Source organism: Xiphias gladius, chromosome 14 (assembly GCF_016859285.1).
Source record: "Xiphias gladius isolate SHS-SW01 ecotype Sanya breed wild chromosome 14, ASM1685928v1, whole genome shotgun sequence".
Classification (NCBI taxonomy): domain Eukaryota; kingdom Metazoa; phylum Chordata; class Actinopteri; order Istiophoriformes; family Xiphiidae; genus Xiphias; species Xiphias gladius.
This window is the reverse complement of record NC_053413.1, coordinates 21,279,291-21,292,367: the sequence shown is the minus strand read 5'-3', so window position 1 is coordinate 21,292,367 and position 13,077 is coordinate 21,279,291. Positions and strand designations below refer to the sequence as shown.

Sequence of the window (13,077 nt, the reverse complement as noted above, 5' to 3'; positions counted from 1 at the left end):
AGTCTCCCTCTCCCTCCTATTCATTACGAGATTTTAAAGACAAATTGATGTGGATTAATGAGTGTAAGTCCTCTGTCTCTGTTGTCAGATATGGAGGTCTGTCAGTAGGAGGACAACTGCCCATCCTCGACGTGAGCCCCAAAGACATCCAGGATGTCTTCCATCAGCTGGGACAAATGCTCAACATCACAGGGGTAATTATTACCTCTGCCTAGGAGGTCCTGTTTTCTCCCGTGTCTGTTTATTTGTTTGTTTGTCAGCAGGATTAGGCAAAAAAGTGATGAAGTGATTTGCACTGAACTTCGTGGAGGGATGGGGCATGGGACAGGGAAGAACCCATTACAATTACGGGCATATCCGGATCATTTACTATGAATTTGTATTTTTTTCTATGAAATCTGGTGTATGTTTTTGTTTGACATTGGCCTTGGCGGAGTTCTGCACTCTACTGAGTGCCATTCTAGTAGCTTGGTTGTTCATTACTGACATGAGAGTACTGTCCATTAAGTCACTTTACAATGAATGTTGTCTTTCACAGGGTTACAATTCTGGACTTGCGCTGAGGGAGATTGGTCCTTTCTTACGATACATGGAAAGTGAATTCAATATAAAGGTAGGTGTGGGTTGTAACTAACCAGCGAGCGGCAGAAATTATGTGCAAAACGTTCCCTTGTCCGAGGTCTACCGCCGGTGCTTTGCTTTTACATTACAAACTTTTCACTTTACAAACTCTGTCATATCACAGGGACACTAACTGATGGCTTTAATAGCTTTGCTCCCCACATAAAGTAATGAAGGTTATATGTAAGGAAGGTCAGCTGGCAGCTCCATGTATTGTGGATCAAGACTGTAATTATCAAGTAAGAGGGCTGTGTAGATGTATTAAATTCACTCTGCTCTCTGCGGTCAGGTTTGGTATAATAATAAAGGCTGGCACGCCATGGTGGCCTTCATGAACGTGGCCAACAACGCCATCCTGCGGGCCTTCCTACCCCTAACCTCCAACCCTTTCGAGTTTGGCATCACCGCCATCAACCACCCTCTGAACCTCACCAAAGAGCAGCTTTCCGAAGTCACTGTGTGAGTGTCACTTTTATGCTTATTTGTTATTTATTTATTTGTTTTTATATTTCTTCGTACATTAAAAAAATCCCATTAATATAAAAGATGTGTATGCAAAGACATTAACGTACGATACATACAAACATTTTTACCTACTGATACCTCGATACACTGTACATGAAATTAAAGTAAACAAAAGCTTGTGCAGGAGAGGTAGGAAGCTAAAAAGCTTTTACAAAGACCTCTCCTAAAAACCCAAGGAAAGACAAACACTATTACACTAAATAAAAATAGAAAGCCGGTACACAGTAAAGAGAAAAGAAAAAGAAAGAAGAAGCAGGTGTGTGTTTGCATACCAGCCTTTTTGAAAATATTATGGCATTTTTAACATTTGGTATCCCCAGACCAGACTGCACAGTACTGACTTTATTGGCTTCTTCCTCCAGGTTGACCACCTCGGTAGACGCCGTAGTGGCGATCTGTGTTATTTTTGCCATGTCCTTCATCCCCGCCAGCTTCGTCCTCTACCTCATCCATGAGCGCGTCACCAAGGCCAAGCACCTGCAGTTTGTCAGTGGGGTCAACCCTACAGTTTACTGGGTGGCAAACTTCTTCTGGGACATGGTGAGTCAGGAAGGGTTGGAATCGATATAAAAATCTACATCTAATTATACAGATTTCAGTTTTCAAATGATTATAGGCTTTAAAGTGTTAATTCACATGTCATATTAATAGATATACTCCACTTTTAAAGCAGATTGAAATTGTGGATCTGAGTGAATTTGTATCTTACATCTTGTTACTTTTGTATAATAGTTGATTTCTGTATTTATTATCTCATATGAATGCTGTTTTTCTCTCCTAGATTAACTACTCTCTCAGCACTGCAATGGTGGTTGGCATTTTCGTGGCTTTTGACAAAAAGTGTTACACATCACCGTCCAACCTGCCAGCACTAATTGCACTGCTTCTTCTGTACGGGTAAGGCTTTGCTTAGTAGTCACGTGGTTCTGTTTTGTTTTGCGCTTCGAAAACAAACGCAAAGTGGATATGGAAAGGAATCACAGGTGAGGTAATGATATTCTGTAAGCACCCAAAGGGTCTTATTAGGATGTCTCATCTCTAAAGAAAGTACAAATTTGTATCTGAATGAGACAAGAGGAACAGGATAACAAGCCAATTCACCGACAAAGAAATCCACAGAGAGAGAACAAAATGCATAAATGACATGAAAGGGAGGTGAAATAAACTAAAAAAAAAAAGACAGAAAATGAATGAAGACTCTGATGACTTGAACTTACATTGGAATATTTCTCTTCCCTCTGGCTGCTTTTCCTTATAGATGGTCAGTGACACCCATGATGTATCCCATGTCCTACATATTCAACATCCCAAGTACTGCGTACGTCTCTCTGTCCTGCATCAACCTGTTCATAGGCATCAACAGCAGCGCCATCACCTTCATCCTGGAGCTTTTTGACAACAATCGGGTATGGACATATAAATGCTAAAATATTGCAAGAAAAAACACAGCTAAGACGATTAATTTCTGTCAACATTAATTATAAGGTTCAGATCTTTCGCTGTACAAATGCTTATTTGAATATAGCTCTCACATTAGGTCTTGTATTTGGATGATCCGCTTTATTTCCAATACAGTTGCACCCACAACTAGGTTTCAACTTTTTCATAAAAATCAGATTACGTCTGGTGTGCGGTACCCTACGCAGTTCAGTGGTGTTGCAGCGCCGTGTTTGCTGGTGTACTGCTTCATCTGAGGAAAAATTCTAATCGGGGCAAATAGTATAACCGCTGGGTGCACTGATTAATAAATGGGGGCAGCAGAACAAGCCATAAACATAACACAGAGATATTATCACCTTATAAATGTTATTTTGGTGATCTTTTAGCAAATGGTTGCCTCTTTACACATCCAGCAGTCACAGAGCAGCATCAGCATTCATTTGGAATAATGTTTCTGATCACTTGGCAAATCTGTCCAACATTAACTCCAATATTTGCGATGGATTTAACAAAAGCTTATTTGCTGAAAACAGCTGCCTGCTGAATTTTGAGTGAACCAAAGTAGTAAATTTGTGGGCCGTAAAAAACTGAAACAAAGCTGAAAGACGTTTCGGTGCTCCGTAAAGCTGAGGGGAACTGTAGAGTCCGGTGATAATTATCTACAAATGACACGTTTCACCTTACACCGTCATTTTCCCATAATATTTTTTCCCATAATTTTAATATAAACAATGGATCAAACCACTATTTGTATTTGTACTTTTATTGGTCCCATTTCCAAATGAATGCTAATGTTGGTGCCTCTCTGCTGTATGTAAAAAAGGAAACTGTTTTGCTAAAACATTGTTGTTCAGTTGCACAAAAGTGGTCGTAAAATCAATTAATGTGGCTTTAAGCGTTATTATTTGCAGGACGCTTGACTCCTTTAATGGATCATACTGATTTGTTACGTCCTAGTAAATCCAGTAATTTTCAAGTTTTCAGTGCTGTCTCAAGTGCTGTGTGCCTTTTAGGGTACTAGAGGGAGAGATCAATGAACAACATCAAGTCAATGTTAACGCAGACTGGCAGGGGCAGAGCGACCAAATTGAGGTTTGGATTCAGGAAACCACTTGGTGTGTGGGAAGACAGTGTATGAGTCTGGTGTGCAAAGTCAATAGAACTTTTTCACAGCAGACATTTGGACTTGTAATTGAAGGAAAAGCACGGCTGTTACTCTTAACATCAACGGTGACTTCGTCCAGTTAAAGTGTACCAGGAGGTCACACCAGTGTAAAAGTGAGCCAGCATGAACAGTACCAGGACCTTGAAACTGAATCGACTAAATTGTTTATATTATTTTTTATGCTGTGACAAAGTCTCTTTCATGAAAAACGGCTCTTTGACGAAAACTAAACCACAACTTTATAGTAGCTTCGTGCACAGAGAGAAAATAATGTGGTGCAGCTGGGGAACAGACTGGCGATAAGATGAGTCACAGGTGCGCAGGGGAGGGGAACACACTGAGTTTACGTGTTGGACCGGTGAGGAATGGGAGGATCTGAGCATGTAAGACAGTGATGACAACTGCCAACAGTCACTCTGGCAAGTGTTTAAACAAACCTGGTACAGCTACTGCGTGGCATCTGTGTTTTTTTGTTTTCGTTTTTTTTTAATGGAAAAAAAAAAGGTAACAGAAGTAGGAGGAAAAAGGGCACAGATGCTGCTATCATTGTGACAGGTGACTTCCTGCTCTGTCAAAAAATGGAGACGCTTCCTCCCACCAGTCGGTTCTCTCCACCGTACATCTGTACTCCTCCCCCTGGCTCTCGTTGATGAATTTCACACCAGATGAGCCATGAGGAAACCACCGGAGGTGGTGTGACCCACGTTTTTGTTATGTTGACATTTCCAACAGCATAAACTTAATTTTTTTTCATTACTTGCAGTAAATCACAACTGCATGCATTCTTATGATTATTCAACTGAACAGTGATCACTGGACTAAAGGAGGTTCTGTTGCATTTTTTTCTCTATACATTACGTCTCTTCCTTTGCAAAATTACCAAAATTTAGGACACGGTAATGGATCTCTTATCAAACTAGTCGTTAAAATTGCAAAAAGCCCAAGTTATGCTCAATAGTGATGAACAGGAGGTGCAACTCAAATTGCTCAAACGTGACTGGTTGGTGGTTGTGTACACTTGACCGTAGCTCTGTTGACCCGGGTTCAATTACAAAAGCGTGCAAATTAGTTTTCTGCTTTACGTGAAGCTTGAGCAGGTTTTTAAAGTTAGATGATGAGTAAAAACCATAATTATAAAAGCCCAACTTTAACCACAAACCTACACATAATAACTTTAACAGAAGTTGTTTTAGTGTATTTAGTTGGTATTTTATAATGATGCAGTGATGTCCATTATTTGGCGCACTACTTCAGCAATGGGTCAGAAGTTTAATTTACTCCGAGATATTTCCTGCACAGCATCGAAAGGCCAAGTTTAGTCTGATGTTTATGTCAAAGTCTAGTATCAGTCCTGCTCTTCAGCGAAATGAATGTGTATCGTTGCTTTTCTGTTTCTAGTCTCTGCTGATGTTCAATGAGTGGCTGAAGAAAGGCCTGCTGGTGTTTCCTCACTTCTGCCTGGGGCGAGGACTGATAGACATGGCCATGAACCAGGCTGTTACTGACGTTTATGCCAGGTTTGGTAAGTACTGTGTACTTCTGCGTCATTTTAGTTGATGAAATTCCACGAGTTTCCCATCAGCATTTCATGATATACAGCATCATTTCCATCACTAAACATGTTTCACATAAATGTTTTGGTTAGGAGCCTTGTTTGGCTTTGCAGTAATTACTAAACACTGCATAAGCCATTTGAGTTATTGTTCAATTATCCCACTCTTTCCAGTGGGAAGAAAGGAAAAGTTTTACAATACGAACCTTTATTAATCAGAATTCTAGTCGTTTGTGACCAGCTACTCCTTAGTCATGTCAGATTTTGAGCGACAAACGACTCTGTAGTTAATATGAGTTATCCCTGTTCTCACTCACTATCCGGAAAAGTTCTGTTTGTTTAGCCTGTGAGATATATAAAATAAAATCATGCGGGGTTTTCTTTTTACTCACTGCACAAAGGGTTCGTTTTCAGTATAGACCTCGACCTCTGTTTCCAGGTGAAGAGTACACCGTGGACCCTTTCCGGTGGGACTTTGTAGGGAGAAACGTTGCTTTCATGGCGGTGGAGGGCTTTGTCTACTTTATTCTCAATCTTCTCATCCAGTACCGGTTCTTCTTGGACCACTGGTAAGGGACTGGCTTAACCCAGATCAGTATACAGATTTACATACACAGCATCCCAACCTCTCGCCAAGCTCTTAACGAAGCGCAGCTCCGCTGTACTGAATATTTTGCTGACAGATGATTTTCTCGTACCCTCCAGGTTATCAGACTACAAGCAGACTCCAACACTAGATGAAGATGATGATGTGGCAGCAGAGAGGCAGAGAATATATGATGGAGGGAGCAAGACAGACATCCTGCACATCAGGGACCTCTGTAAGGTAAAAATCACTGACTCGAACAGGTCTGTGACTACACATAACTTCATGTAATGCCAATTCTATATTTAATAGAAACTGTATGTAAAATACACTCCGTGGTTTCTTTTTGGCCATTCTGAAAACCCATTTAATTTTTTATCAATGTTTTAGTTCAGCTTTCATCCAGATTTATATGAAGATACAGTTAAATGAAATGTCATTCCCCCCGAGGTGCCAAGGAGCAAAAAGGAGGTTTGAATCAGAATATTCATGTGCACATCCACAAAACCTCGGTGGGATGGGTGCTGGATACAAATACAATCCCATATTAGAATTACAGCTCCCCTTTAATTCCATTATTTTATTGGCAATGTTTCGGCAAACCTCAGGTGTTTATATCTAAAAAGAAATAATAATAAAAAAAAAATACACACACACACACACACCAAAAAAGGAGGTCATAAGATGGACACAACAATACAGACAAAACAATGGGAAAATAACAAGTCGGCAAGTCCTTAACAAGCCTGACAGCACATAACGTAATAAATATTAATTCATAGAAATTATTATTATGATGAACTGTAGCATTAACAGCAAATGACAGCAGATAAAGAAAGGAAGGGAATACATGTATAATATGTAAATATATAAAAACACATATAATGCAAAAAAATTTACATGCTAAAGATGATATATAATATATATATGCAGATTAATCCTTTAAAAAAATAAACCAGCATATTGTTTATCACCGATAATAAACTTTTAAAGAGTACACAAATAAAGTGAGTCACTATGCTTCCCTGCCTTCTCTGCACAGACGTATGTGGGCAGGAAGAGGGCAGCTGTGGACCGGATTTGTGTTGGCGTCCCTGCAGGAGAGGTAAAGTCACTGAGTTCACTGAGAGCTACCAAATCCTCTGGCTTTTTTTTTTTTTTTTTTTTTTTTAATTTCCAGTACTCAAGTTTTTTCTTTTAGTAAAGTAAACCAGACACCTACAGATGCAGTTGATATGCAGTTATTGTCCTATACCATTAGCAGGCAGCATAATTAAGTATATTTACCTATGGTCTAATTTTGTCTGGGTGTGTCTATCTATGTTATATTTCCATTTTTCTTATACATGAAAGTATTAATAAAAATGTATGTACATTTCTAGTCATTTTTATGAAGCCAAACAGAATATTAGAGATTTGTAAGGTTATCAGTAGTCATTCTCTCAATAGTGAGTTTGTTTCAGTGCTTCACTTTCAGTATCTCAGCTGAATGTGTTTTTGTATTGAGAGCCTGATTGTCTTTTGTCCTGTTAGTGTTTTGGTCTCTTGGGAGTTAATGGAGCTGGAAAGACTACAACTTTCAAAATGCTGACTGGTGACTGTGACGTCAGCTCCGGGGAGGCTACTGTGGCTGGTTACAGGTACATAAACATCAGTCATTTCTGTCCCTGGACGATACAACACAAACCTTTTTCAGGGCTGGATTGGATGGTACTTATTTTTTTTTTAAAAAAACCATCTTTGCTTTTGGTTTATCCTGCACACAGTTCCAGATGGGTAACAACTGGAAACAGTCCAATGAGTAGGAAAAGTTTAAAGACCTAGAAGGTCATTTAAATATAATTTGCTGTCTGTGATTAAAACCCATGTGTTTCTCTAAATAGGGAAAAAAGGTAATGATCGACAATTAAGTTTTTAAAGCCCTAAACCAAATTCTGTCATGGAGCAGAGGGTTTGGTGCCAGTATTCTAATGAAAAAATATTTTCATGCCAACTTTTTAAAAGTTCCCAGTTTTACCCTCAGAATTCTTGTCAGAACACATGCATACATACAGTTATGCATTCATTAGTATTTGGACATTGACAAAAATTTTGTATTTTTGCTTCTGCAGACCACAATAGACTTGAAACGAAGCCATCGACATGTGATTGAAGTGTAGACGTTCAGCTTTAATTCAGGGGGTTTAACAAAAAATATCACATTAACTGTGTAAGAATTACAGCCATTTTCAGAGTCCCTTATTTTCAGAGGCCCGAAAGTAATTGGACAAACCAATATAATTATAAGGATTATTATTTATTACTTGGATGAAAATCCTTTGCAGTCAATGAGTGCCTGAAGTCTGGAACCCATGGAAATCACCAAATGCTGAGTTTCCTCCCTTGAGGAGGAGCTTTGCCAGGCCTTTGTTGCAGCTGCCTTCAGTTGCTGCTTGCCTACGGGTCTTTCTGCCCGAAGTTACCTGTATGTACAATATATATGACAAAAACAGATTTATCCATTAAATAAATAAATATAATTAAGAAGATTAAGTTGTCCTGTTTTATTTATTCAGATTTGACATAATTTTGACCATAGGAATCAGCATACTCTCAGTCCTAGATGACGTTTTAAATAATGTCATACAGTCTAACCATACTCGGAATTGATTGCTATTTGGTTATTCCTACAGTGTTATATGCTCTGTCAATGCAATGAATGGCAACTGCAGTGTGTCTTGTTTTGTAGCATCCTGACAGAGATTCTGGACGTGCACCAGAACATGGGCTACTGCCCTCAGTTTGATGCCATTGATGAGCTCCTTACTGGCAGGGAGCATCTCTACCTCTATGCTCGTCTCAGAGGGGTTCCCGAGTCAGAGATCCCCAGAGTGAGTAGGAAACCAGCCGCTTTACATCTTATATTGTCTAAGGGTGTCTCATTCTGCTACCCCAATGAAAATATTTGGCTAAGACGTAGACAGAGAGCTTATCTGTTTGGGCACCCCTGGTCCAAATTTCTGTCACTGTGAATAGCGAATAAAAGATTTATTGATTTCCAAAAGGCATCACAGCTTGTAAATGCTCTTTGTAGCAGCTAAGAGTCTTTCAGCCCATGTTTGGGGGATTGTCGCCAATTCCTCCTTACAAAAGGCTTTTAGTTCTGTGAGTGTCTTGGGACATCTTGCACAGCTCTTTTAAGGTCTATCCACAGATTTTCGATGTTTAGGTCGGGGGACTGTGAGGTCCATTGCAAAACCTCTTGAGGTGTGTTTAAGATCATTATCCTGTTGTAGAAGCCATCCTCTTTTCATCTTCAGCTTTTTTACAGACGGTGTGATGTTGGCTCCCAGAATTTGCTGGTATTTAATTCAATCCATTCTTCCCCTACCAGTGAAATGTTACCCGTGCCACTGGCTGCAGCACAAGCCCAAAGCACGATCGATCCAACCCCGTGCTTAACAGTTGGAGAGGTGTTCTTTTCATGAAACTCTGCACCCTTTTCTTTCAATCCAAACATACCTATGCTCATTTCGGCCAAAAAGTTCTATTTTAACTTCATCAGTCCATAGGACTTGTTTCCAAAAATCATCAGGCTTGTTTCGATATTCCTCTGCAAACTTCTGACGCCGAATTCTGTGGTGAGGATGCAGGAAAGGTTTTCTTCTGATGACTCTTCCATGAAGGTCAAATTTGTGCAGGTGTCGCTGCACAGTAGAAGAGTGCACCAACACTCCAGAGTCTGCTAGATCTTCATGAAGGTCTTTTGCAGTCAAACAGGGATTTGATCTGCCTTTCTAGCAATCGTACGAACAGTTCTCTCCGAAACTTGACCTCAACCGTTCTTGTTTACTGTCATTTCTTAATTACATTACCAACTGAGGGAAATGGGTACCGGAAAATTCTTTGCTATCCTTTTTTAGCCTTCTCCTGCTTTGTGGGCCTCAATTATTTTAATTTTCAGAGCGCTAGGCAGCTGCTTAGAGGGGGCCATGGCTGCTGATTGTCGGGACAAGGTTTAAAGAGTCAGTATTTGTAAAGCTTTGAAATTTGCATCAATTGGCCTTACCTAGCAATGCTCGTGAACATGCTAATGTTTGTTCTTTCCCTTTAATTTTGCAATAGCATTGTTATGGAGTACCCTCCAAACACATATCTTCTTTACCTGGTAGGTGGCTGAGTGGGGCATCCAGAAGCTGGGTCTGACAGAGTATGCTGGCTGCTGTGCAGGGACCTACAGTGGAGGCAACAAACGTAAACTCTCCACAGCTATTGCGATGATTGGCTGCCCCGCGCTGGTGCTGCTGGTGAGTTAGCCAATGACAAAGATCTCATCAGTCCATTATTTTGGTTTTGGGGTTTTAAGCAGGGATTTCTCAATAAAATGGTCTATGGATCCAGATGGGAAGCCATATGGGTTCAGTCAAGCCTGGCCCTCAAATGTTTCATACATTGGCAGGCAACAGCTGAGTTCTATTCAAATTGGCATAAATCTAAGGTCTATGCCATATGCTGATAGAGATAAGGATTTGGTCTCTCTCTCATATGGAATTATGTGCTCAGAGAGTCAAGTTTGCTGGTTGTTTGTGACTCTGTGTGTTTAGGACGAGCCAACGACAGGGATGGACCCGCACTCTCGACGCTTCCTGTGGAATGCCATCATGAGTGTCATTCAGGACGGCAGGGCCGTGGTGCTAACATCACACAGGTTCAGTATCTAATAATGAAATTAATTCACCGCACACATCTGCTGCGGCAGCTGACCAAACACAGTTAACTGTTCTGCCCAGAACTGTCGATGGAGTCATGACTAGATCGTTGTTTTTCTTGATTTTAATACAGAGGTCTGTGAAATTATAATTTATTGCTTATATGCATGAAATAACAGCTCTAAAAGATGGGATTATTGCTATTTTCCAACAGTATGGAGGAGTGTGAGGCCCTCTGCACTCGCCTGGCCATCATGGTTAATGGGACCTTCAAGTGTTTGGGTACCATCCAGCATCTCAAATACAAGTAAGAGGTTTTAGGTGTTTTAGCAGGCTTCTACAACGTTTAAATACTATTTTAATATTGGGAGTTAAAACCCTAAAAATAAGAGGGTATCTCAATAGTATGGGAGAGACAATTCATAATGCATCAAGATGTATGTTCCAAAAAGAGCTGACTTTTTGTGGGTACCCCTAATATATGAAGAAAGATACATTTTGACTTTGAAAATACTAATAATATGAAGTTGTACAACAGCTGCAGAGACTAAAAACACATCTACTGTATCATTGGTTAGAATTTTTGGTCCACAATGAAGTAACTGCCAGATATAATGGCACTTCCCAAGTAGTAAAATCTGTACATTTTAATATAAAGTATTGGAAAATGCACAATATATCCATAAAGATGTCTTAATTTTTATGTGCCGTTTCCCTTATCCAGATTTGGTGATGGCTACATAGTGACCATGAAAATCAAGGCAGCTAAAGTTGGCTTGTCCCCAGAACTGGAGCCTGTCGAGAGCTTCATGGAAAGCTGCTTCCCCGGCTGTGTTCAGCGGGAGAAGCACTACAACACACTGCAGTATGAGATTGCCTCCTCCTCCCTAGCCAGGATATTTCAGCTGGTGGTGGCCAATAAAGAGAGGCTCAGCATCGAAGACTACTCTGTTTCTCAGACAACACTGGACCAGGTACATCAGAGACTTCACTGTTTAATGAATGTAAGGGAATTATTCCTCATAACATTCGTGAAGGAACAATATTCAATCGCCTCCTGACAACTTATTAAACTACTACTACTATTAGATTAGATTCAATATGAAAATATATTTTTCTTCTCAGTAAGCAAAACTTTTTAATTTCTTCTTTTAAACATGACATTTTAAAAATAGCTCAAAGACTATGCTGGAAATAACTAAACTATGACTATCAATCCTGAGCAGATACATTTCGTTCCTTTTTGTGCAATAGGGGAGGGAAAAAAAGTGTTCTTATTGATCCTTTTATCGAGGTCAGTTTACTGAATCACTTTCTCCGTTGTTCAGGTGTTTGTCAACTTTGCCAAGCAACAGATGGGCGAGGACGAGGACGGTACGTTACACAGACGAACGGCAGGAGGAAGAAAAGACATCAAGATTGCGCCAGTCAAGAGGAAAACATGAAAAAGTCACCTGTAAATGTAGAGGGACAAATGTAGAGGTATTCCCTTCCGGGGCAGTAAGCTAACTTTCCGCCACTTTTTATATTTCTCTAGCCAAATTGCTTTGTTAATAGAGAGAGTTGAGCCTGGCTGGTTACCTGCCAAAGTCGCTGTTAGAACAGTTTATCGAAAACCAAGCATGTCTTATACACGACATGAAATTGTGTGTTCTTTTAAACAGCAGAAACTAATGCATAAAGAGAATTCAGCATCTGAAATATAAACATATATAAATATCAAAAATATATGTCTGCTTATATTGACTAATTTGTATAAATATGTACATATATGTGTGTGTAATTAATACTTAAACACCTTAGCAGTATTTTTGACAATGTCTACATTAACACACACACCTCAGTTTTATTTACCATGTTGAAGTGTCATTTAATGTTGGTTGTTTTGACTGTCTGAATGCAAAACATGTTTACTATTGCTTCCATCCTATTCAGTCATTTACTCCTGTATATTCAAGTATGTCTTTGCCTGCCGTGTTTCATACATTGCCATGTCATGTTGTTCCCCAGTCAGTACAAAATATCACAAAATGATCCTCTTAAATGATTCAATTTGAGAAAAATTATGTTTTAGATGAATGTAGCTATAAATAAAGAGGAATTCTATTTTGTATCTGGCCAAATAAACCTTAAACATGCTTTATACTTAATGTTCTGTGCAGTCTTGCCTAGCTGATTTGCACTGCATCATCAGACCCAAATAAAACAGTCAAAAGTTTCATAAAGTATATGTGAAGTGCATTATTTTTCATTAAATATTTCAGCCGTGCCTTGCTAAACTGAGTAAAGCCACTAGATTCTACTTTGGGTTAAAGGTTTTTAGCTCTGCTGACCTAAGAAAGCTACTGCAGGTCAGTAGAGTGGCTCAGAGACAGCTCTGTATTGAGGGTCAAGGCAACGCTGTGGCTTGGCGCAACCTGGATTTACCCGATACATAATCCAATTACTGTTCTTCTGCCACAAGTGATGGTGTCATTGCCTCAGGCCGCCAACTGGTCTG

The 13,077-nt window shown here is 39.7% G+C and overlaps 1 protein-coding gene across 1 annotated transcript in view; it reads left to right on the top strand.

Annotated features, from left to right (window-relative positions):
- LOC120798985 (retinal-specific phospholipid-transporting ATPase ABCA4-like) overlaps positions 1–12,768 on the top strand; it is a 38,935-nt gene extending 26,167 nt beyond the window's left edge. Inside the window, exons 31-47 of the mRNA XM_040143784.1 lie at positions 89–194; positions 539–613; positions 911–1,080; positions 1,509–1,686; positions 1,928–2,043; positions 2,405–2,552; positions 5,150–5,273; positions 5,743–5,872; positions 6,009–6,129; positions 6,932–6,994; positions 7,423–7,529; positions 8,618–8,759; positions 10,041–10,175; positions 10,473–10,576; positions 10,792–10,884; positions 11,302–11,551; positions 11,906–12,768. Coding sequence (XP_039999718.1) covers positions 89–194; positions 539–613; positions 911–1,080; positions 1,509–1,686; positions 1,928–2,043; positions 2,405–2,552; positions 5,150–5,273; positions 5,743–5,872; positions 6,009–6,129; positions 6,932–6,994; positions 7,423–7,529; positions 8,618–8,759; positions 10,041–10,175; positions 10,473–10,576; positions 10,792–10,884; positions 11,302–11,551; positions 11,906–12,022 — 2,179 coding nt within the window. The 3' untranslated portion in view covers positions 12,023–12,768. The remainder of the gene's footprint in view (positions 1–88; positions 195–538; positions 614–910; positions 1,081–1,508; positions 1,687–1,927; positions 2,044–2,404; positions 2,553–5,149; positions 5,274–5,742; positions 5,873–6,008; positions 6,130–6,931; positions 6,995–7,422; positions 7,530–8,617; positions 8,760–10,040; positions 10,176–10,472; positions 10,577–10,791; positions 10,885–11,301; positions 11,552–11,905) is intronic.
- The last annotated feature ends 309 nt before the right edge of the window (positions 12,769–13,077 follow it).